The following is an 18,953-nucleotide window of genomic DNA, read 5'->3' as shown; positions in this document are numbered from 1 at the left end:
CGATGCCGACTGCGTAAGGTTCCTGCCGAGGATTGGAATGCCCCCCTATTTCTCCTGTTCGCAACGGGCTGCTTGGGCATCAAGATCGGTGAATCTCCAGATTAAAAGCTCACGAGTGGCGCGACGATGATCCATCGATTGCCAACTGCCAGAGGAGTCGCTCCCCGCTCTGATTTTGGGTATCTTATAATGCGTAAATCCACGATGTGAACTCAATAGGAAAAATTGAACGCGTTGTGCAACCCAATGCCGGCTAACCCTGTAACAGCCCTTCACCCTATCAGATGATCAAATCGAAAGAAGGAAAATATGTGCGCTGACAAGCGCGTGATACAGCTCATGACAAGCCATGATGGTGATCGCGGCGAAGCATCGATTCGTCGGTGACTAGAAATGCAAGGCAGGCCAAAGCATCGAATAGTCCTCTGTCGGCCCTCTAATCTCGGATTCAACCGTGGCTGGCCGTTTTGTTTCTGCTCCCTCCTCCATGCGCTTGGCAAGATCGCCCGTTGCCCGCTTCGCAGCCACCGCGCTGCCTGTGTCCTCGATCCCATGCTTGTCCTTCTTGTGTTTCTTAAGGTTGTCAAGCCGGCTGAACGTCTTCACGCAACCCGGTACGTCGCAAGCTAGTCGGACGCCCTTGTGTGTATTCTTGTGTTTGCGGAGATAACCTTTTAGGTTCTCTTTGACGCCCCGGGGTTTCCACTGGCATTCATCACAGACGAGATCTTCAACCGATGACTCCGGAAGGGCCTTGGGCGGAACTGTGACCGAGCGCTGGGCGTTGTTGTTGTTGCTGTTGCTGTTGTTGTTGTTGTTCTCGCCGTGCGGGGACAGGGCCCCCCGTGCTCCTCCTTCTGGAGTCGGCGTCCCGAAAACTGTCGTGATTCCAGTGTGCATCGACTCGTGACTCAACGCTCGCGAGATGGGAGGAGCAGCTGCTGGCGCCATTTGGTAGTAGGGAGGCCCGTCTTCGCAGGGAGATGTCGGACTAGAGAGTCCGCTGTTGACACTCCCGGGCAATATGCTCTCTATGGGCGTCTGAAGAGGGAAACAGGGGCCTTGGCCTGGCCCGGACGACGGTGGAGTTGCTCGAGTGGTCTCTACGTCCACCTTTGGGTCCCACCATGCTTGGCCGCCGTTGGTGGCCGTCTGGCCAAGCTCGGCGGGCGACAAGGGCGCCTGGTTTGCGGGCGCCGGGTCGTCTAGAGACATGGCCGAGACGGACGGGGGATGGGCAGGAAGGGATGTCAATGCAGGACCGAAGGGCGGTTGCGTGGCGAAGATGAAAGGTCGGGCCTCTAGTGTTTTGCTAGAGTCTCGAGCGGCCGAGGTTGGAGATTGATAGGGACCAAGCCCAGAGCTGAACAGGGTGGTCTGCGAAGTGTTTTGAGAGAAGGGCTCAGACGGGCTCTCGTCTGCCGCGGAGGAGATGGCGACCGATGAAACCGTAGACGGCAGGTCACTCGCGTTCAAGCCGGACCAGAACATGCTGTCGCTGACGTCTAAGAGGCCGTTTGGTGACATGGGCTTCTGGAGTGCCGAGAAGTCTAGCCTTTGCTCGGGCTGGGCCGGAAAGACGCCGTGCTGTTCGAAAGCCCTGCTTGCGAAGGCCATGGAGGGTGTCTCGGAGGCAGCAGTGCTCGGTCTCGTGTCCATCGGGTACGTGCCCTTGAAGTGCGGGTCAAACACAGAGTTCTGTTTGCGGGATGCATCTTTTTTCCTCAGGGCGAAGGTCTCCTTCATCTTCGACCCGAGGCTCCGTTTCCGTTGGATGGGATGCGGCGAGGTCGGAGACCTCCAACCCGTCCACTGGGCCCAGTCCTTTTCGTTCGTCGGAAAGCTGTGCCAGGTGTTGCACTTGTCGCAGTCGAACTCCCCGTTGAGGAGTTCGGGGCAGGACAAGAGGTGTTGGATGACCTGCAAGGGCGCCGAAAACGTCCTGTGGCACTTGGTCATGGGACAGCCATAGCTTTGCTGCACTTGCTCCCCCGCAGGCAGTTGCTCGAGAAGTTCGCGCAGGAATACAAGGACCATGCGAGCGGTGGTGCCGTTCGTGATGACCTTCTCCTCGTACCTGGCAGGACCCAACATCAGCCCCCCAGCCCCCCAATCGGCGATCGGTCAGACCAGCGGAGACATGTAGACTCACGGACAACGCGCATAATGCGCCGTCAAGGCGGCCTGTTGGTGGATGGCGTGCGAGAGGTTGTTGTGTCCTGGATGGACGGCCGCCGCGTAGGGTCCCGCATCGTGCATTGCTCGGTGTTGAGGAAGACTGGACATAGAGACGGGTGCAGGATGGCAGGGTGGCTCGCAGGGTGCATCCACTGCATCGTGGAACCGGACCGGGCTAGCGGGGGAGGCCCAGAGAGGAAATACTGAGAGGCGCCTCGGAGCTTTTTAGGAGTTACTAGACAGGTGGAGGGGACGGTAAAGAGGTAAGTAAAAGAGCAAGAGGCTAAGAGCTCAGGAGTCGAGACGGTCGAGTCGCACAGAGCACCCGCCAACACCACCACGCACCCACAGGGCGGCTCGCCAGTTCGCCAGTCGCGCCAAGTCGTCAGCCGCCCGGCTTGAGATGAGCTTATCCACGGATCCCGCCGCCACGGGGCGCGCACGTACGATGAGCTGGGGCGCGGCAGTTACGTTGCACCCGGCCGTCGTGGATAGCGGGCGAAACCAGGTGAGCGTGTGGAGAAAGGAACGAGCCCCCGGGGGTGGCTCAGTGGCTGCTCAAACAAACCGACAGAATTGACGTCAATTCAGCTAGATTGCCATCTAATCAATTGATTGGATTACCGGCCTTGGCGCGTCGAAACCGGGAGGGTACAGTGCGTTGCGAGCGGGCTGTTCGGAGACGGCGACGGAGGGGAGGGTTCGTGGGTGAGGACTTCGTTGAAGCGAGGCCCGTCGAAATCTGAAGGTGGCAGAGCCGCGGCGGAGGAGAGCGGCCAAAATTGAGGGAAGGAAAGAAGGTGAAGATGGGGGCGGAGTTCGAAAAAAGAATGATGAAGAAGATAGCAACTGGGAGTGTGAATGCAGGCGAGCGACACACATACCACCTACACTACCTTAGGCAGGCAGCTTAGCTTCCGCTCCACTGCCGCTGGACAGCAGGAAATCGGAATCCCCTGGGGTTGCCGTGTGCTCTACTGTGCACATGTACATGTACGTGTCGTTACATGTACTTGTGTGTGCAGTCCGCCCGGCACTGGACGCCCCGGACTGCCTGCCAAGGTCCAGACACTTCCCCCAGCGACGGGAGTGCTACCTCGCTCCCGCCCGTCAGGTTGAAGGAAGACACAGTACCACCCGACAAGAAGGCGGCAAGGGGGTGCGGGCGAGGTGCGGGCGAGGTGCGGGCGTGGTGCAGGCGCAGGCGCAGATGGGCCAATGCCGTGAAGCAAGAACGGGGGCTGCTTCACCTTTAGATGATCGGAAAATGAATGGGCGGCGTTGCCATCATGGGCCGCCTTCTCCTCCGACGCCCCGTGCGTGGTGTGCGAAAGCCGGCCAGTTATTAACGTGGGGTTCTGATTGACCGGCTCGACTGCCGTCCTGGATGACACGAGGGGGGTTGCCAGGCCACAAATTGGAAATAGCCGGGAAGGCGCCTGCCGATGCTGGGCAGAGGCACCAACTCGGCCAGCAGCAGTTGGAGGCTTGCTGGCCAGGTGAGCACTTTCCATTAAACCTGATGACCGCTCTCCACTTTCCGCCAAGTGCATGCCGTGCTTTTAATTCTTTGCAAACGCAGTTCTTTCGCCGTCCCTGCCCATGGCCATCATCGACCTTCGCCCATCAAGGTGCCCGCGTGCCATGCGAGAGTGCTCCCGGCAGAAAAGGCTAATACCATGGTGCGCAGGTTCCAGTTGCGAAACTACCTGACCTTGCCTAGTGTAGGTCTGTACCTCGTCGGAGGTCTCGCCGAGGTGGGGGCGACATCCATGCAGTTGGCTCGAAGCTCAGCTGTTGCTAGGCACACCGACTTCCGTCCGCCGTGAGATCTGGAATCGGCTGTTGGGATGCTGGTGCTGGAACGCCTCGATCGGCCCGCCCCCGACGGCGCTGTGTCTGGCATGGCCGAGAACTAACCTTCTGTCTGCTTGATAGTGTAAGTTCGAAACACGCTGATGCACCCCATGGCCCCCTAGCCGAATGTGGGAAGCATAGAAAGTGAGGAGAAGGCTGGTGGTGTTCTTATCTTGTGGTGTCTCGATGGATGATGTTGCCAAATTTGGCATCCGCAGACAGGCTAAAAGCCCGGAAGTTGAAGAAGCGAATGGGGGTCAATTTAGCCAGCCCGCCTCGCCGCAACAAACGTGTAACTAACGGTCTCCTGGCAGCCGTTCTCCGTCTTCCCCGGACGAACCCCCAGCGCCACCCGTTTAGCACCCTTACGGTTCGGGAAACAGTCCGCCGACCGCGGTGCCGCGTGCCGAGGTGGGCCTGATGCAGGCATGCCACACATTTGCTGTGACGAGAGTGGCTCCTCGGCGGAAGCGCAGCAGTGGTGGATGTCGCCGTCTTCTTCACTCCTCCTCCGACCCTTTTGATTGCATATCGACGAGAACGCAGTGGGCAACTCGGGACAATCAATTGTAACAACTGGAGGTTCGTGACGAGCCGCAGAACTTGGTGAGAAGGCATTGCCACCAACACAAGAGGAGTACGTGTTGCCGCGGCCGCGAAAAACGCAGGGCGTTGCGGGCGATGGTGCAGCGTGTCTCCTCAACGGAGACCGGTTTCCGTTCTGGGGAACGCAACACATAGTCAAGTTCCCGAGTTAGGTCCGGTTTACCGCGCCCCAGGATGCCACTCGGGAGTGTGCGGCGCCGGGGTGATAAGGACTTAGTGTAGATCTACTAGGTAGGTAAGTAGGTAGGTAGAACGACGCAACCGTCGAATCGTAAGGCAGTGCATGTTTTCGGTGCGTTGTCAGTAGGTGCCTAGGCAAGATGAAGGGCGGTTCTGAGGGTTCGGTCCGCGTCCGGGCTTGGCCAACAGTCAGGGCCCGAGCCGTGGGAGCACCGCAGCGTTCCAATCTTCGACGAGCCATGCAACAATGCCGGAAGTTTATCTGTCAGGCGAGACAGCCGCTTGAGTGTTACACAGAAATTTGGAAACGTATGACCGAACGGCTTGGCTCCTCGGACGGGCTGGACCTATCGTCTCGTGACCGGAAGCGCCAACTTCTACATCATATTAAGCAATCTGTGATTCCAGTTCGACGATGACAATAATCTATGAGCGTTTGGATGGGGATGGAATTAGTTTGACTGGGAGAGAGCACGCCTCCTCCGGGTTGCTTTGTAATGAGCCACCTCTAACTCCCAATCTCTGTCCCGGGCTAGCGGCCGTCTCTAGTTAGCATAGAAGCGGCACGCCTGAGGCCCCTTGGCCTCGCAGTGTGCTAAAATGCCAGCAGACGTGAAGGGCCGACATCTCAGTCCCACATCACCAGCACTATCGACACATCCGCACTTGTAAATTGTGCGCTTGTGTTGTCAGATCTGCATTTAGACCTGGCGAAGAGGCTGTCGGCGGCCAAATGAATCTCGCGTGATAAACGGCTTCCCTTACTTACTGCCTCTCCAAGGGGCCCGTGACACAAAAAAACACAGGCAGCAGCCATGTGGAGGTTCAGCATATACTTCGCCTTCAGACATGGACATTGGACATAACAATCAACATTTTCTGTCTCTAATTGCCTGCTTAACTGTACCCCTTTTGAGACGCGAGGACAGTCACCAGGAATACCCGTGAGTGCCCTGGTCGAAGCAAACAACACATCCAGGAAAACTACTGAAGGCGCCGCAGGCACAATTCGGAAAACCTCTGTTGACCCGTGCCGCAGAGATCGAGTTGCATTTCTTTGTCATCTCCCCTCTACTTTACGGCCCAGCTGCCCAGCGGTTCACTTCCTCTCTCAGCGCAGTATATTTGCCCCATCAACCTAGTAAGCGAGGAGTGAACTAGCGTGCGCAAGTTCTGGAAGTTTGGGCAACCCTGAGCATCTCAAGACGGCGCACACGTACGACTTCACAGGCTTACCTTCTTATTAGGCATGTTTTCATGATTGCTCACCAGTCGGAGTTCCGGATTGGTAGACGGGAAAACCTCAAATTTTGTGACGTCCACAGCTCCGTGTGCACATTTGGGAGCCATACCCGGTGACTGCGTGGTTGAGCACCTGAGATCAGGAAAAGTGTCATAGATTCATTTTCCATCGTACACACACTGGCCATGACCTTGACGAATGGGATTGGGCATCGAGGCGGTGGGATTTCGGCGTCAATGCGGTCGCCGCCGGCCCCGCGAGCCCGAGATCTGCAGAGGGAACGGGAGCTCGGATGGCTCTGTTGGTGCTCTGTTGGTGTATACTAGAAGGTGATCCGAAGTGAGCGGGGCGCAGAGTGGAGATTACACCTCAGCCGCTCTCTTTGCGACTATCCTGGAGGCAATAACAACGTTAGTGTGCAGTAGAGCAGAGACTCTGACCCATCGCCAGAACCAGAACGTACTGTGTATCCGGAAAGCCAGCCCATTCCGCTACGAACAGAAAAACTGTCTTTCAGCTTATGTAGTTACTGCTCTGCACCAATATCGCACGAACTGTCAGTCCAACGAAATAATCGATCAAGGTAGCGCAAGACAACCTGGAATGTCTCGATCAGAGGTTTGCCTTGGGCGCAGTGTTCGGCTCCGATCCCCAGCTTGGGCAGGGCAGGCAGCCTACACTCCATACACTAGTGTACTGCGTAGGAACTCCAGATTCAATAACGCCAAGGCTGGACCCAACCGCCTGGTCGAGCCTTTTGGAGGATTGCCCTCACAGGCTAGCACAAGTCATCAGCATCGAGCTGAGCCACTAGTGTGAAAGGGCCTTGCCGTTTTGGCGACCAGGCGATTCGAGACCATTTGCAGCTGCATTGTGGGGTTTGTGTAACCCGGCCAATAGCGAACATCTCGACCGCCCACTCATCCGGAGAACCATGCCGCACGACCGCCAAGGGATGATTGCGATTGGCTGATGTCTCTTGTTGGTGCCTTCTCCACGTGCGGCTGCTGTATGGCGCTCCAGTGAACGCTTCCGAGCAACCCTGCCAGCTGATGGAGATGGTGCCACAGTTTGCAGTCTATTGAAATCCCAATTTCGCACAGGCGCCTTCAACAAGCAAAAACAGATTCGGGGATGGACGGCTTTGGCTGGGATACAAAGGGAGGTGCTCCCTCCGGCGGGCGGGCGCCTTCGTGAGTACGGGATCACTGTGGACGCTCGCTGCCTGACAACCTCGCGAAGCATCCTCGCTCCCCCCCCGTCGCTCACAGCTCCCACCTCTTTCTTGCCGCTGTCCACCTCCGCACCATGGCTCGGGCCGCAATCTCCCTCATTGCCTTGGCGGCCGCCGCTCAGGCCCTGCCTCGCCAGTCCCCGTCCCTGAAGCGCGACGGCGCGTCCTTCACCTCTCAGGGGTGCTTCGTTGACAACGCCAACAACCAGAGGCTGCTCAGCGGCGCCAGCTATGCCGACGATGGCATGACGGTCGAAAGCTGCGCCGCCTTCTGCACCAAGTTCAAGTACTTCGGTGTCGAGTATGGCCGCGAGTGCTACTGCGACAACTCCCTGAGCGCCACCGCCACCGCCGACAGCGACTGCGCCATGCCCTGCGCGGGCGACGCCGATGAGACCTGCGGCAACGGCAACCGTCTCAATGTCTACCTCAACAACAACTACGTCGCCCCCAAGGTTGCCACGCTCTCCGTGCCCTACCTGGGCTGCTTCGTCGACCAGGGCGCCCGCGTGCTCCCGGATGACCTGCTCGGCGCCGACAACATGACCGCCCAGGTGTGCGCCGCCCACTGCGCCGACTACAGCTACTTCGGCGTCGAGTACGGCCGCGAGTGCTGGTGCGGCAACAGCCCGCCCACCACCACCGCCGCCGAGTCCGACTGCTCCATGGTCTGCGCCGGCGACGACACGCAGATCTGCGGCGCCGGCAACCGCATCAACGTCTGGGGCTCCCCCCTGGCCTCCCCCGACACCGTCGGCGACTACGAGTACGTCGGCTGCTTCACCGACAGCAACGACAACCGCTCCCTCCGCGGCCTCGTCACCTACGACCCGGCCATGACGCTCGAGAAGTGCGCGGCCGCCTGCAGCCTGTACAGCTACTTCGGCGTCGAGTACGGCACCCAGTGCTACTGCGGCGCCTCGCTCGAGCCCAGCGCCCAGCAGGTGCCGCAGGCCCAGTGCTCGCTCCGCTGCGGCGGCGACTACAACAACGTGTGCGGCGACGCCGACCGCCTCAACGTCTTCCTCACTTCCGAGTGCAAGGATGAGCCCGCCAACGTGCCCTCGGTCGACGGCTTCAGCTATAAGTCGTGCTGGACCGACGACGTCAACAATCGCTCCCTGGCCGACAACGTGCTCCGCAGCGACGACATGACGGTCGAGAAGTGCGCCGCCTTCTGCCAGGGCTCCAGCTACTTCGGCGTCGAGTACGGCCGCGAGTGCTACTGCGGTAACGTTCTGGGCGGTGCCTCCGCGTCCGAGGACGAGTGCAGCGAGGTGTGCTTCGGCAACGGTGCCGAGTGGTGCGGTGCTCCCAGCCGTCTCAACGTCTATTCTGCTGTCCTCCGCCGCTAGCGCCTCCCGTTCCTGTGTCATCACCGACTATTAGGCGCTGCGTGGACACAGCCGGTGGGCGCTCAGAGACGGTTGCGTGCCACTGAGCACGGGTGTCCCATATAGACTGTTAGTGATAATGCATTGTACGTACATGCCCGTGCTCCGCCGCGGTGGCATCCGAGTCATCAGTGTGCTTTGAATCCTGTCTCGCAACCGAAGGTCAGACAGAATTCTGAAGACACGTAACGAGGTCACGGAACGGACACCGCTGATATAGACAACACTCCTGCTTCCGCCCAATTCAAGATGTTCAGTGCGTGTCATTGTCATGAGCGAGACTGGGAAGACGGGCTCGTTGTTGGCGATAGCTATTTTAAAATCCCTTGAAATCGTGAACCCCCGCCACCCTAATGCCTACTCCTTCTTTTAGCGCACCCCCGCAAATGTCCAGGGCTAACACGGTCCAGCCGGACCGTGAATGCAATCATATGTAGTGTACGGAATACAAGGCTCGGACTTGTGATACTGTACAGTCAGTCTTATCCTACATAACCCCCCAAATACCCCAAGCTAAGAGGAGCCTCCACCGTGCAACCTTGGCGCTTCCTCAATGCATTCCAGACGTTCCGGAGGAACAACCCTTGGCGCTTCCTCAATGCATTCCTGACGGTTCGGAGGTTCCGCAAACTTCCCCTTCTTGGTCGCCTCGATCCACTTCGGCACCATCCTCTGCAAGAACCTCATGAACTTCCAGATGCTTACCGCCGGGCTCCTCCATCCCTCCGAAGTGAACTCGAGCTCGGGAAATGCGCTGCCGGCGCCAAACAGCCCGATCACGTTAGACCGGGAGGCGAAATTCGGGAAAAACCACCCGGTCAGGGCGTTGAACACCATCCGCTTCGGCTTGCCCAAGGGGTCGCGGTAGGGACTCAACCTAGGAACCAATGCGGGTAGCCTGCTGCGCGTGAACCCGATCGCCTGGATGACGTAGTCGACGCCCTCGAGGTTCTGCGCGAGCACCTCCGATTCGAGCTCCTCCGGGCTCCGCGTCGCGGACTCGTCGTTGCCGGCGGACGTCGGCAGGATGACGCGCGTGATGAAGGCGCCGGCGTCTGACGTCTCCAGCTTGTCGCCCTCGAGCTGGGCGCGTGCGAAGCGGGCGGCCTCGCCCATCAGGCCGGTATTCTCGTTCAGGATGACGCCCTCGGGGGTCTCCTCGGCGTAGCGGAGGTTGGCCGTCCGCGTGAACCAGCGGATGCGCAGGTGGCGGTGGGAGATGGCGGCGAGGTAGAACAGGTTACGCAGGGTGAGCACGGCGCTGTGGCCGTCGCCGATGACGGCCACGGTGCAGGGCTTGTCGGTGGGGAGGAGCTTGGCCAGGCGAGATGGGGCGAGCCCAGTTTCGAGGCTCAGGCGGGGGATGTCGAGGGGCAGTTCCGTTGTTATGGGATGGGAGCCGGTGCAGTAGACTACCATGGGCGTCTGGTACTTAAGGACGGACTGGTCGTGACCGATCTCGTTGGGCTCGAGTGTCACATACCATCGTCTCGTCTGGCGAAGGAGTCGCGTGAGTAAGAGCCATCGAAGCTCAAACAGAGACGCCTGGCAAAGAGTCGTGCGCCACTCACCCCTGGATTCCGGCCCAGATTCGTGACGTTTCCCACTACCGGCTCAACTCGGTCGTGCTTGAGCAAGCCGTTGGTAATGAGCTCGAGCATGTCGGCGGCGTAGCTGAGCGAGCACGTCATGTCGGGTTGGAGTTCCTCCAATGCCGTTATGGCATTTGGTTTAGGCGCCGCATTGACGATATCTCTAAAGGACTTGGGTGTGCGAGCATACCGCAGGTAGTCGCCCGCCGGAGAGTAGCTGAGGCACCGATGTTAGTGTCGGAGGTCGGAGCTGTCGGCTAGGAACGAAATTGAAATTCCGTGCCGTGGACATACCTGGGAACTTCACGATAGAGCTGGCCAATGCTGCCACCCTTAAATGACGACCTGTCTATCCAAACTATCGTGCCTTCCGGGATGTGGTCGAGGAGGGTGCCGACGGCAGCGATGCCAGCAGGCCCACCCCCGATGACAATCGCCTCGGCCCATCGCGGAAATTTTGAAGCCTGGATGTAATTCCGCCGCACAAGAAAAGGGGAAAGGGGTCTATGGGTATCAAGCGATGAACTGTGCTCGGCCCATCGTGGAGCAACAATTCTCGAAAGATGTAGGGCACGGATGCCGGGGTGGCTGCAACACCGTCTTGCAAGCAGATGCATCTCAGATCATGGAGGGAAAGCAGCAGGCAGCAGGAGCAGCAGCGGATAGTTCGAGCACAAGAGTTTTGTGACCCGCTTCCACGAGTTACTTGAGGTACTTGCTAAACTACCCGACATTGACTGTCTGCCCCCGTAAGTCTGAAGCGAAGCATCGCGAAAATTTACTGAGGAGCTGGCGCTGGGCAAACCGCGCTAAGTCACATGATTTGGGCCTCTCGACCAATCGCTGCACAGAAAACTCTGGAGGAAAATCCCGTCAATGAAGCGGAGCTTTGCTTCGCTCCGTCAGTGGAAACACTGTGTGTAACACTTTCCGGAGCTCATCTTGAAGCTTCGCTTCAATTAGCGCAAACTTGTTGGCTGACATGGTCCCGTCCGTGCAACTGTTGTCTGAAAAGCCGCTCTCAGAAGTTCATCAGGGCTAAAGGGCGATGAGGGAGTGTTTTGATGTTTCGCCGTCTCGGCCTCGCGGCTGCTCCAATGAAATAGGAAACCCGCCCCTTAGCAATTCAAGCGCGTGATGAAGACAGTCAAAAATAGGTGTAAGAATAGTAGCACAAAATATCTAGGTCGCTCCAATTTCGGCAGATGCCCTGCTACCTACTTTTGCCAACTTGCGTTCTGCGGACCCCACGACTGAGAATTGCCAAGCGGGCTGAAATTTGAAATTCAGCACTTCTACAATCAAACTCATGTCCTCCTGTCCTAGCCTCTTCTATAGTCCCTCATCACTTGTTCTAGTAAGCATTATCCGGTTCCCACATAACCTTTGACAAGCCGCCTAGTGGCTTGTGAATTCAGGGGGACGTTCAGCTGCTTGACAAGAAGCCCAACAAAGTGCATGCTTGTTGAGAGCCGCCATGAAGATCGGGAAGAGAGCAAGGTGCTTCCAGAGGGATTTAAGTGCCTTAGGTAGTTCATATGCCAGCTGAACCACAAAGGTCATCAAGCCGAAAACATGAAATCTTCCCTTGATCGCGCAACAATGGCCAAGAGCATGAAATAAAACCTTCTTTTTCGTTAATTTTTTTTTATGGAAAAAGGACAACACCTTTCCGATGTCATATGGGCAAGGAAATAGGACGCCGTTAAAGCTATTACGGGATTTTTGTGCGTGAATGCAAATAGGGCGAAAAGCATAGAAGACGGAGATTGAGGAGAGCAACCGCCGCTGACAAAGCCGTTGCCATTGAAAGCGAACCCATGAAGTGGTATCGCCAAACATCATCTCTCTGAATCGGAACCCCTCCTTGGTGTCGAAGGCCAGAGATCTGCGCGAAAAAGGTCAATAGTCTTATGCAGAGGCTGCAGTTCTCTTCGGCCTGTTCATGGTGAGTCCGAACCTCGCCCCTCCCCCTCCCCCGCCCCTTTCTCGCTCTGGCCTTGATCAGCCAAACCTTCGTCTCGGTCTGGTCATCGTGACGGCTTCAGCGGGTGTACATGGCCGGGGGACAACTTTTATGGCAGTCAAATTTTCATGAAGGAACATGGTGAGTGGAAAACGGCCGCCAGGTCAACTTGCGCTATTCGTACAATTAGCCAGAGGCCCGAAGCTCCTTTCCCGTTGACATCAAGCCTCCGTTTTGGCCATCTCCTTATAGTCGGGGAGTTGCCAGCCCTTGACCGTCTCGCGAATGCCGAAAACGTCTGCGACGTTGACCTTGAAGAACGAGAGAAGGCCCATGATGCAATTGAGGACGCGAATGCCAAACGCTGAGCCGCCCATGGCCCATTGACTCTCGGCTTTTTCGAGGATCCCCTCCTGCATCGCCTCCATGAACGGACGAAATTTTTGCTCGTAGCTCTTGAGGGCAGCTGCCACGTCACCGCTGCCTTTTTGCCCACAATGCCTTCCGATCTCGCCGGCCAAGATGTAAGCCCCAACCATGGCGCACGTAGTGCCCATGCCTGTCAGTACAGTCGGGCAGTACGCAGCATCCCCGACCAAGGCGACGCGGCCAGACGACCAGGATTGTAGCTTGACGAGGCCGACGCGCTCGCAGTAAAAGTCGTCGGCTGCGTGCATTCCTTTCAAAATGTCATCCGTCTGCCAGCCCGCGCCTTTGAAGACCTCCGCCAGGACCTCCTTTTCCTGTTTGGCGTCGCCGCGAGGCACGTTCTCCAGCCGACTTGCATCTGTCTTGCACGAGAGCATGACCTGCACCTCGTCCGGACTGTGTCTCCGCGTCAACATGCCCCTCCTTCCGGGGGCCATGTACGAGGTGGCAATATACTCCTCTCCCTCCTTGATGGGTTTCCGCATGGTGAAATATGCGAAGTATAGGCCCGGAAGGCGCTGCAGCCCGTCTGGAGCGCCGGGACCGAGCAGCATCTTACGCGTTCGGGACCACTGGCCATCGGCGCCGACAACGAGGTCGTAGCGGTCCGTCTTCCCGTTTTCGAAGCGCACGTCGACGGCGTCGTTCCTCTGATCAAGGCTCTCGACCGACGTCCCAAAGACGTATTGCGGGGCACTCTTGCATGACCTGGCCGCGCCGTAAAGGAGGCGGCAGAGATCACCCCGCATGATCTCGAACTCGGAGCTGAAGCTCTGGCGCCCGGTACCCGATGTGTTCACCGGGAAGTATGCGCGCCGTCTGCCCTTGCTATCGACCCACTGCATGCCTTGCTCGGGGGCTGCTTTGGCCTGAAACGCTTCTTCGAGCCCCATGCGCCTGAGGACTTCGATGCCGGGCCCGCGGAGGTCGAGTTGAAGGCCGGTGGCGCGCAGGTTGGGGAACCGCTCCACGACAGTGACATCGTGGCCCTGTTTTGCAAGCCAGAAGGCGACGGCGTTGCCGGCGATGCCTCCGCCGCTGATGAGGACCCGAAGACTTCTGGCGGGCATCACCACAGAACTAGGTAGCGGCGGGAAGAGTCGAAGACGGCAAGGACAGCAGTGAAAATCAGTCGAGACAACTTAATTTAACAGTAGCGTTATTGGACTAAGGAAAAACGGTTTGCGGCCTCTAAACTTATACCATTGCCCCCTTTCAAGGTGTTTTACTCCGTTATAGGCCGATTATCACCGATAGCTTGGCAAACATCTTGCAGATTCGGCCGAGTCAGGCCGCTTCGGCCGTAAACAGGGGGGTTTCGCTTCGCTTCGGCGCTAAGCTCTCGCCCGCCAACGCACCCAGACATCTGTGCGGGCAACCACGGCTTGCACGAAGAAAAGATTAGAACCGGGAATTTGCCGCCGATGATTCTCACTTCGGTTCCTACCAGCTGACTCGGCCGAGGAGAGCCAAGATCGTCCATTCAGCTGTTTGTTTTGATGGAGGGCCGCGAGCAGCTGCCCCAGCAGGATCACCGGCAACAGCAGCATCGCCAGCGGACCATCCGCCGTCGCCGAAGGCTCGCGCTCTCGTGTCGGGAGTGCCGTCGTCGGAAAGTCAAGTGCGATCACGACACGCCTTCTTGTGCAAATTGCTTGCGCAACAAAACGCAGTGTATCTACAAGGCCTTTAGCGACGATGCACCTCCTTACATCAGGCGGCCCGGACTCGGCAGACCTGGCGATGCTGTCGACCCGGGAAGCGCAGCACCGAGGCCAACTGCCGCAAGCTCATCGCCGCCATCGCGGGCGGTCCATGCCCATACAATAGCCTCAACCCCGCAGACAGACAATGCAAATGGATCGAACGTGGTGAGCAGGCACAGCAACAGCGTTGACATCAACCGCCCCTGGAGTACGGCACTGGGCGCGGCAGCGGCATCGCGGGATGACTCCGCCGCAGCAAACCCCGAGGCCTCCGACGGCCCCGGTGACTTGCCGCAATCGATGTCCGCCCGGCGACCGGGTCGCCAAGAACCCACTTTATCTGACCTTCTCGACAGAATTCAAAAACTGGAGTCTTCGACACCCCGGACCGAGGCCGGTCGCAGTCCCGTCGTCCACGAGGTGGCCGGAGCCGAACCGGTCGCACGCCGGCCCCCTGCTGGTTCGCAGCAGGAATGGCAGGCCGTCCTGAACAAACCGCGGGACTGGGGCAGGAGTCGCTGGATAAGCAAAGCGCCCGAGTTCGGGACCATGATTCGCTGCTACAGCGAGATTATGTGCAAGAAGAGCCAGGACGCCTCGTTTCAAGCGCCCGAAACCACCAGGCTGATTACCGAAGCCGCCGACTTCCTTCAGAAATGCAAAAGTAGAGCCAAGAGCATCAAGGTCAGCCGGCCTACCAGGAGTCCTCCGTCGACCGAGGCCGGCTCGGCGACTTACTCCCGCGAGATGGCCGATGTGCTGGCCAAGCTCTACTTTACCTCCATCGAATCGGCGTATGCTTCCCTCGCGCTTTTTCTGCCACCAAGGAAAAAAAATCAATTAAAATAAAGTAAAATAAAATGCTAACTCTGAAGTCCGTAGCCATCGGATACTCCACGCACCCACCTTCTGGGCCGAGTATGAGAAGTACTGGGAACGACCTGAAAGCGCTTCACCCGACCTCCGCCACAAGGTCAATCTTGTTATTGGCATCGGATCCAGCTTGTATGACTACGGAGACGCGGCTGCCTCACAAAGGCGCACAGAATTGCTTCACCAATGGATATACTCGGCTCAGACCTGGCTTTCCGGACCGCTGGAGAAGGATCGCTTGGACATCTCCGGGCTGCAAGTCTACTGTCTCACCATTTTGGCTCGACAGATCTTCTCCATCGGCGGGGACACGGTGTGGATGTCGATGGGGTCGCTTGTCCACCGAGCCATGCAGGTCGGCCTGCACCTTGACCCCAAACACCTCCCGGCCATGCCGGCGCTTCAGGCTGAGCTGCGCCGGAGACTGTGGGCCACGATCTTGGAGTTTGTTGTCCAGTCGTCCTTGGATGCTTGGATGCCGCCACGGATCGCCCTGAGCGAGTTCGACACCGAGCCGCCGTCCAATATCAACGACGAGGATATGGACGAGTCGACGACGGCGGTGCAACCTCGCCCGCGAGACACCTTCACGTCCACCTCGCTGCAGCTCGCTCTTCTGGAATCCCTCCCTACCCGTCTCCGGATCGTCGAGCTCCTCAACGGAATGCACTCCGAACTCCGTTACGAGCGCGTCCTCTCGCTCACGTCGGAGCTGACCTCGGCGCTGCAAAACCAGGCCACTCTCTTCCAGTCGCCCGGTAACGGTTCCACCCCGTTCCATCGCAACTACCTCGACTATCTCACCCGACGCTTCATCATCCCGCTGCACTATCCCTTCAGCCACCAAGCCCGCGTCAACCCCTTGTTTCACCGCTCGGTCAAGCTCAGCCTCGACGCCGGGCTCGCCCTCGTGTCTCCGGAGCCGGACGACGGCATGTTCACCCGGCTGACGACGATATCCGGCGGCATGTTCCGCGAAGGGTTCCAGTCCGCTACGACGGCGATCAGCCTGGAGCTGCTGACGCACGTGGCGACGCAGCGCAGCGACGGCTCGCTGCACCGCGTGCACCATTACCGCGGGTTCCTGAAGCAGGCCGTTCGCGACCTGATCGGCGTGTCGGAGCAGAGGATTCGCATGGGCGAGACCAACGTCAAGAGCCACATGTTCCTGAGCATGATCTTGGCCGAGGTCGAGGCCGTCGAGGACGGGAAGCCCGTGGAGGTGGAAGTTGCGAGGGCTGCCAGGGATAGCCTGCGGTTTTGCGAGGGCCTGCTGGCGGCTAGGACGGATATTAACGCCGATATGGCGAGTGTTTCGCCGGCAGGTGATGATGGGACGGGATTGGGGGCATGGGGGATGGGTGGTGGTCAGGGGGGCTTCGAGTTCGAGGGGCTTGCTGTGGACTTTGATTGGGAGATATTTGCCACAAACTGATACCTGTAATAGAGAGTTCGCTACTCAATTCACGGCAGCAAACTGAGCTCAACCTTGCGGCAGAAGCGTGTGGCCAGGGACAGCCCGACTTCTTAAACCGCAGTATCTCACTTTTCAGGACTCGTGGTACCCAGGCCGACTTCTGCTGTACGATGCTCATCGGCCTGTCCACATCGGAATTCACCAAGCGTCCCTGAAGACAGAAGCGTTATCCGTACATACCACAGCATTCTATGCCGTCTATACGTTGGTGTCTAGGCCGTGGGGGTTAGGGTTGTTGCTGCTTTGCCTTTCCTGGAACGCGAAGTGTTAATCCAGGCTGTCCTGGACCTGAGAATGACCTGCTCGGGAAGCAGGCCGGAAGGGAATTAAGATCAACTGTGCAGTCGATTATAGGCCATATAGTCCCGTGGTGGAATCAAGACGCGGGTTGAGGTGTTGGGAGCCGGGCAGAGCCCCGCTTTCACATGCTTTCCATTCCAAGACGGAAATGGACAGCCAGTGACCTCACTCACTCCCTGACAGTCCAGGCGTCCCTGCGTCACTGTTCGCGGGGCCCCGGCACGCTAAGATCTGCAGCGACCAGGGTTTGAGCCGACATGTGCCGTCCGCACCCTCCGCGTGTCTTTTGCCGCGGCAAAACCCACGCCGTACACTACGCCGCGGAGGAGCTTCAGACAGCAACTCCCATTCCACGTTCTGCCATTCTAGTGTACTGCCCGGTGCCGGCGGATTCTTCTCCATACACGAGCCGGACCCCCAAATGAAGTAGAACCCGGCGTCTTTGAGTGCCCCGTGCACCAATCCGAACCGCGCCGCTCAGCCCGACCGGCGCGACACTCCGAATTGCCGAGGGCAGGATGTCCGGCGCGCTGGAAAGCCTCAGGGTGCGATTCAACCATGACAGCCGCTCCAACACAGTCGATGAACATGGCAGAACGCGACTTTCTGACCAATTCCTGCACAGGCGGCCGCCGAGCGTATCGTCCTCGACCCGAAATACCATGACTTGTTGACCGTAGTCAAGGGCGCCCGCAATGGCGCCGTCTACGGGACCAAAGTGCGGTTTCCGCATGCGCTCGTGTACGGGAATTGACAGGGAAACACCGCCCCCTTTTGGAGAACTGTCTCAAGGCTGACGGCGTGTGAACAGGATGATCATGCTCTTCCGCTCCGGAACGTGCGTTCTCCCCGGCGCCTCGCTGCCGTGCCCTCCTTCTTTGCAAGCTGACCCTGACCCTGCATCCGCAATACAGACTCCGCGAAAAAGCATGGCTCATCTTCCGCGCGACGAGAACGCACGCCCGAAACCTGGCCAAGTTTGCCGCCATCTACAAGGCGACGTGTCTGCTATTAAAACATTTCGGGCCAACACCAGGCAAGGAAGGCAAGATCAATCCTTGACACAAACAGAGTAGTCGTGGCCAGAAAACAAAAAAAATCGTGGCTGACACTGGCGCGCACACACACGCCCTCGCAGGCCCCTACGACAGCTTCATCGCCGGCCTCCTCGGCGGCTACGTCGTGTTCGGGCGGCGGTCCAAGCGCTCGGGCCGGATCTCGAGCGTCAACCAGCAGATCGTCATCTACGTGTTCGCGCGCGTCGTGCTGGCGCTGGCCCGCCTCGCCGTCAAGCCCGGCGCCGGCCTGCCGCTCGTGTCGGACCCCGCGCGCAGCGCCGCCATCAGCCGCTACGCCTGGCCGTTGTTCGCCAGCCTGTCCTGGGCCGCCGTCATGCACCTGTTCAAGTGGCACGCCGCGGAGCTGCAGCCCAGTCTGAGGAGCAGCATGACGTACATCTACGCGAATGCGGATTCGTGGGATGGGTTGCGGACGCTGGTTTGGCATAATAAGTGACGAGCAAAGTGCGGTGTTGTTTTGCGGGGTATCGTTTAGACTGAGGAAAGGTGAGACGGAGACGTTCGGGTGGTTGCGTGCATACATACAATGGCGTTTCCTGGATCCATGGATTGGGGTGGCTAGATCTGTGGCGGGTTTTTTGACTTATGGATTGATGGTTCAATACCAACACACAGCGGCATACAAACACTCCTCTTGGGCGGTGAACGGTGCTTTGATGTGATGCCCCGGGGCAAGAAAGTCGAGAAGTATTACCAACAAAGAGGTGAGCCGGGAGCATGAGGCTGCGACATGTTCATGTCTTGACGGCCAACGGCATTTTGGGAAGAGACGGAGACAAGGGAGGGGGAAGGATTTAACTGTTCGAAGCTCGAGTAGTCGCGTAGGAAACTGGGCCGAG

The 18,953-nt window shown here is 58.4% G+C and overlaps 6 protein-coding genes across 6 annotated transcripts; 3 read left to right on the top strand and 3 right to left on the bottom strand.

Moving 5' to 3' along the window:
- Nucleotides 1-258: 258 nt before the first annotated feature.
- THITE_2112328 (uncharacterized protein) lies at nucleotides 259-2,654 on the bottom strand. The gene is made up of 2 exons (XM_003651682.1): nucleotides 2,524-2,654; nucleotides 259-2,381 (listed from the first exon to the last, which is right to left on the bottom strand). Exon 2 carries the CDS (start codon nucleotides 2,092-2,094, stop codon nucleotides 388-390), a length of 1,707 nt encoding a protein of 568 aa, XP_003651730.1. The 5' UTR covers nucleotides 2,095-2,381; nucleotides 2,524-2,654; the 3' UTR covers nucleotides 259-387.
- Nucleotides 2,655-7,125: 4,471 nt separating this feature from the next.
- THITE_2112326 (uncharacterized protein) lies at nucleotides 7,126-9,021 on the top strand. Its single transcript, XM_003651681.1, has 2 exons — nucleotides 7,126-8,778; nucleotides 8,942-9,021. The coding sequence occupies exon 1, from the start codon at nucleotides 7,373-7,375 to the stop codon at nucleotides 8,651-8,653; it is 1,281 nt and encodes a 426-aa protein (XP_003651729.1). The 5' UTR covers nucleotides 7,126-7,372; the 3' UTR covers nucleotides 8,654-8,778; nucleotides 8,942-9,021.
- Nucleotides 8,940-11,032, bottom strand: THITE_2112324 (uncharacterized protein). The gene is made up of 3 exons (XM_003651680.1): nucleotides 10,579-11,032; nucleotides 10,264-10,501; nucleotides 8,940-10,186 (listed from the first exon to the last, which is right to left on the bottom strand). Exons 1-3 carry the CDS (start codon nucleotides 10,899-10,901, stop codon nucleotides 9,206-9,208), a joined length of 1,542 nt encoding a protein of 513 aa, XP_003651728.1. The 5' UTR covers nucleotides 10,902-11,032; the 3' UTR covers nucleotides 8,940-9,205.
- Nucleotides 11,033-12,471: 1,439 nt separating this feature from the next.
- Nucleotides 12,472-13,749, bottom strand: THITE_2045639 (uncharacterized protein; the record flags this gene model as incomplete). The annotated part of the gene is made up of 1 exon (XM_003651679.1): nucleotides 12,472-13,749. One exon carries the CDS (start codon nucleotides 13,747-13,749, stop codon nucleotides 12,472-12,474), a length of 1,278 nt encoding a protein of 425 aa, XP_003651727.1.
- Nucleotides 13,750-14,247: 498 nt separating this feature from the next.
- On the top strand, nucleotides 14,248-16,534 carry THITE_10560 (uncharacterized protein; the record flags this gene model as incomplete). Its single annotated transcript, XM_003651678.1, has 3 exons — nucleotides 14,248-14,550; nucleotides 14,653-15,179; nucleotides 15,268-16,534. Coding segments are annotated over 3 exons (2,097 nt in total), but the record flags the coding sequence as incomplete, so codon positions are not given.
- Nucleotides 16,535-17,553: 1,019 nt separating this feature from the next.
- Nucleotides 17,554-18,550, top strand: THITE_2154010 (uncharacterized protein; the record flags this gene model as incomplete). Its single annotated transcript, XM_003651677.1, has 5 exons — nucleotides 17,554-17,580; nucleotides 17,661-17,776; nucleotides 17,847-17,873; nucleotides 17,950-18,080; nucleotides 18,174-18,550. 5 exons carry the CDS (start codon nucleotides 17,554-17,556, stop codon nucleotides 18,548-18,550), a joined length of 678 nt encoding a protein of 225 aa, XP_003651725.1.
- Between the last annotated feature and the right edge of the window lie 403 nt (nucleotides 18,551-18,953).

The sequence above is a fragment of the Thermothielavioides terrestris genome, chromosome 2 (genome assembly GCF_000226115.1).
Source record: "Thermothielavioides terrestris NRRL 8126 chromosome 2, complete sequence".
In the NCBI taxonomy this organism is placed as follows: domain Eukaryota; kingdom Fungi; phylum Ascomycota; class Sordariomycetes; order Sordariales; family Chaetomiaceae; genus Thermothielavioides; species Thermothielavioides terrestris.
Note: the sequence above shows the minus strand (reverse complement) of the source record. Positions and strands in the feature narration are given on the sequence as shown.

Coding starts and splice junctions, on each gene's coding strand:
- THITE_2112328 (XM_003651682.1), bottom strand. CDS start 2,094: ATGTTGGGTCCTGCCAGGTACGAGGAGAAGGTCATCACGAACGGCACC.
- THITE_2112326 (XM_003651681.1), top strand. CDS start 7,373: ATGGCTCGGGCCGCAATCTCCCTCATTGCCTTGGCGGCCGCCGCTCAG.
- THITE_2112324 (XM_003651680.1), bottom strand. CDS start 10,901: ATGCATCTGCTTGCAAGACGGTGTTGCAGCCACCCCGGCATCCGTGCC. Junction 10,502..10,578: donor CTCTATCGTGAAGTTCCCAG/GTATGTCCACGG, acceptor TCGGTGCCTCAG/CTACTCTCCGGCGGGCGACT. Junction 10,187..10,263: donor ATCTGGGCCGGAATCCAGGG/GTGAGTGGCGCA, acceptor CTCCTTCGCCAG/ACGAGACGATGGTATGTGAC.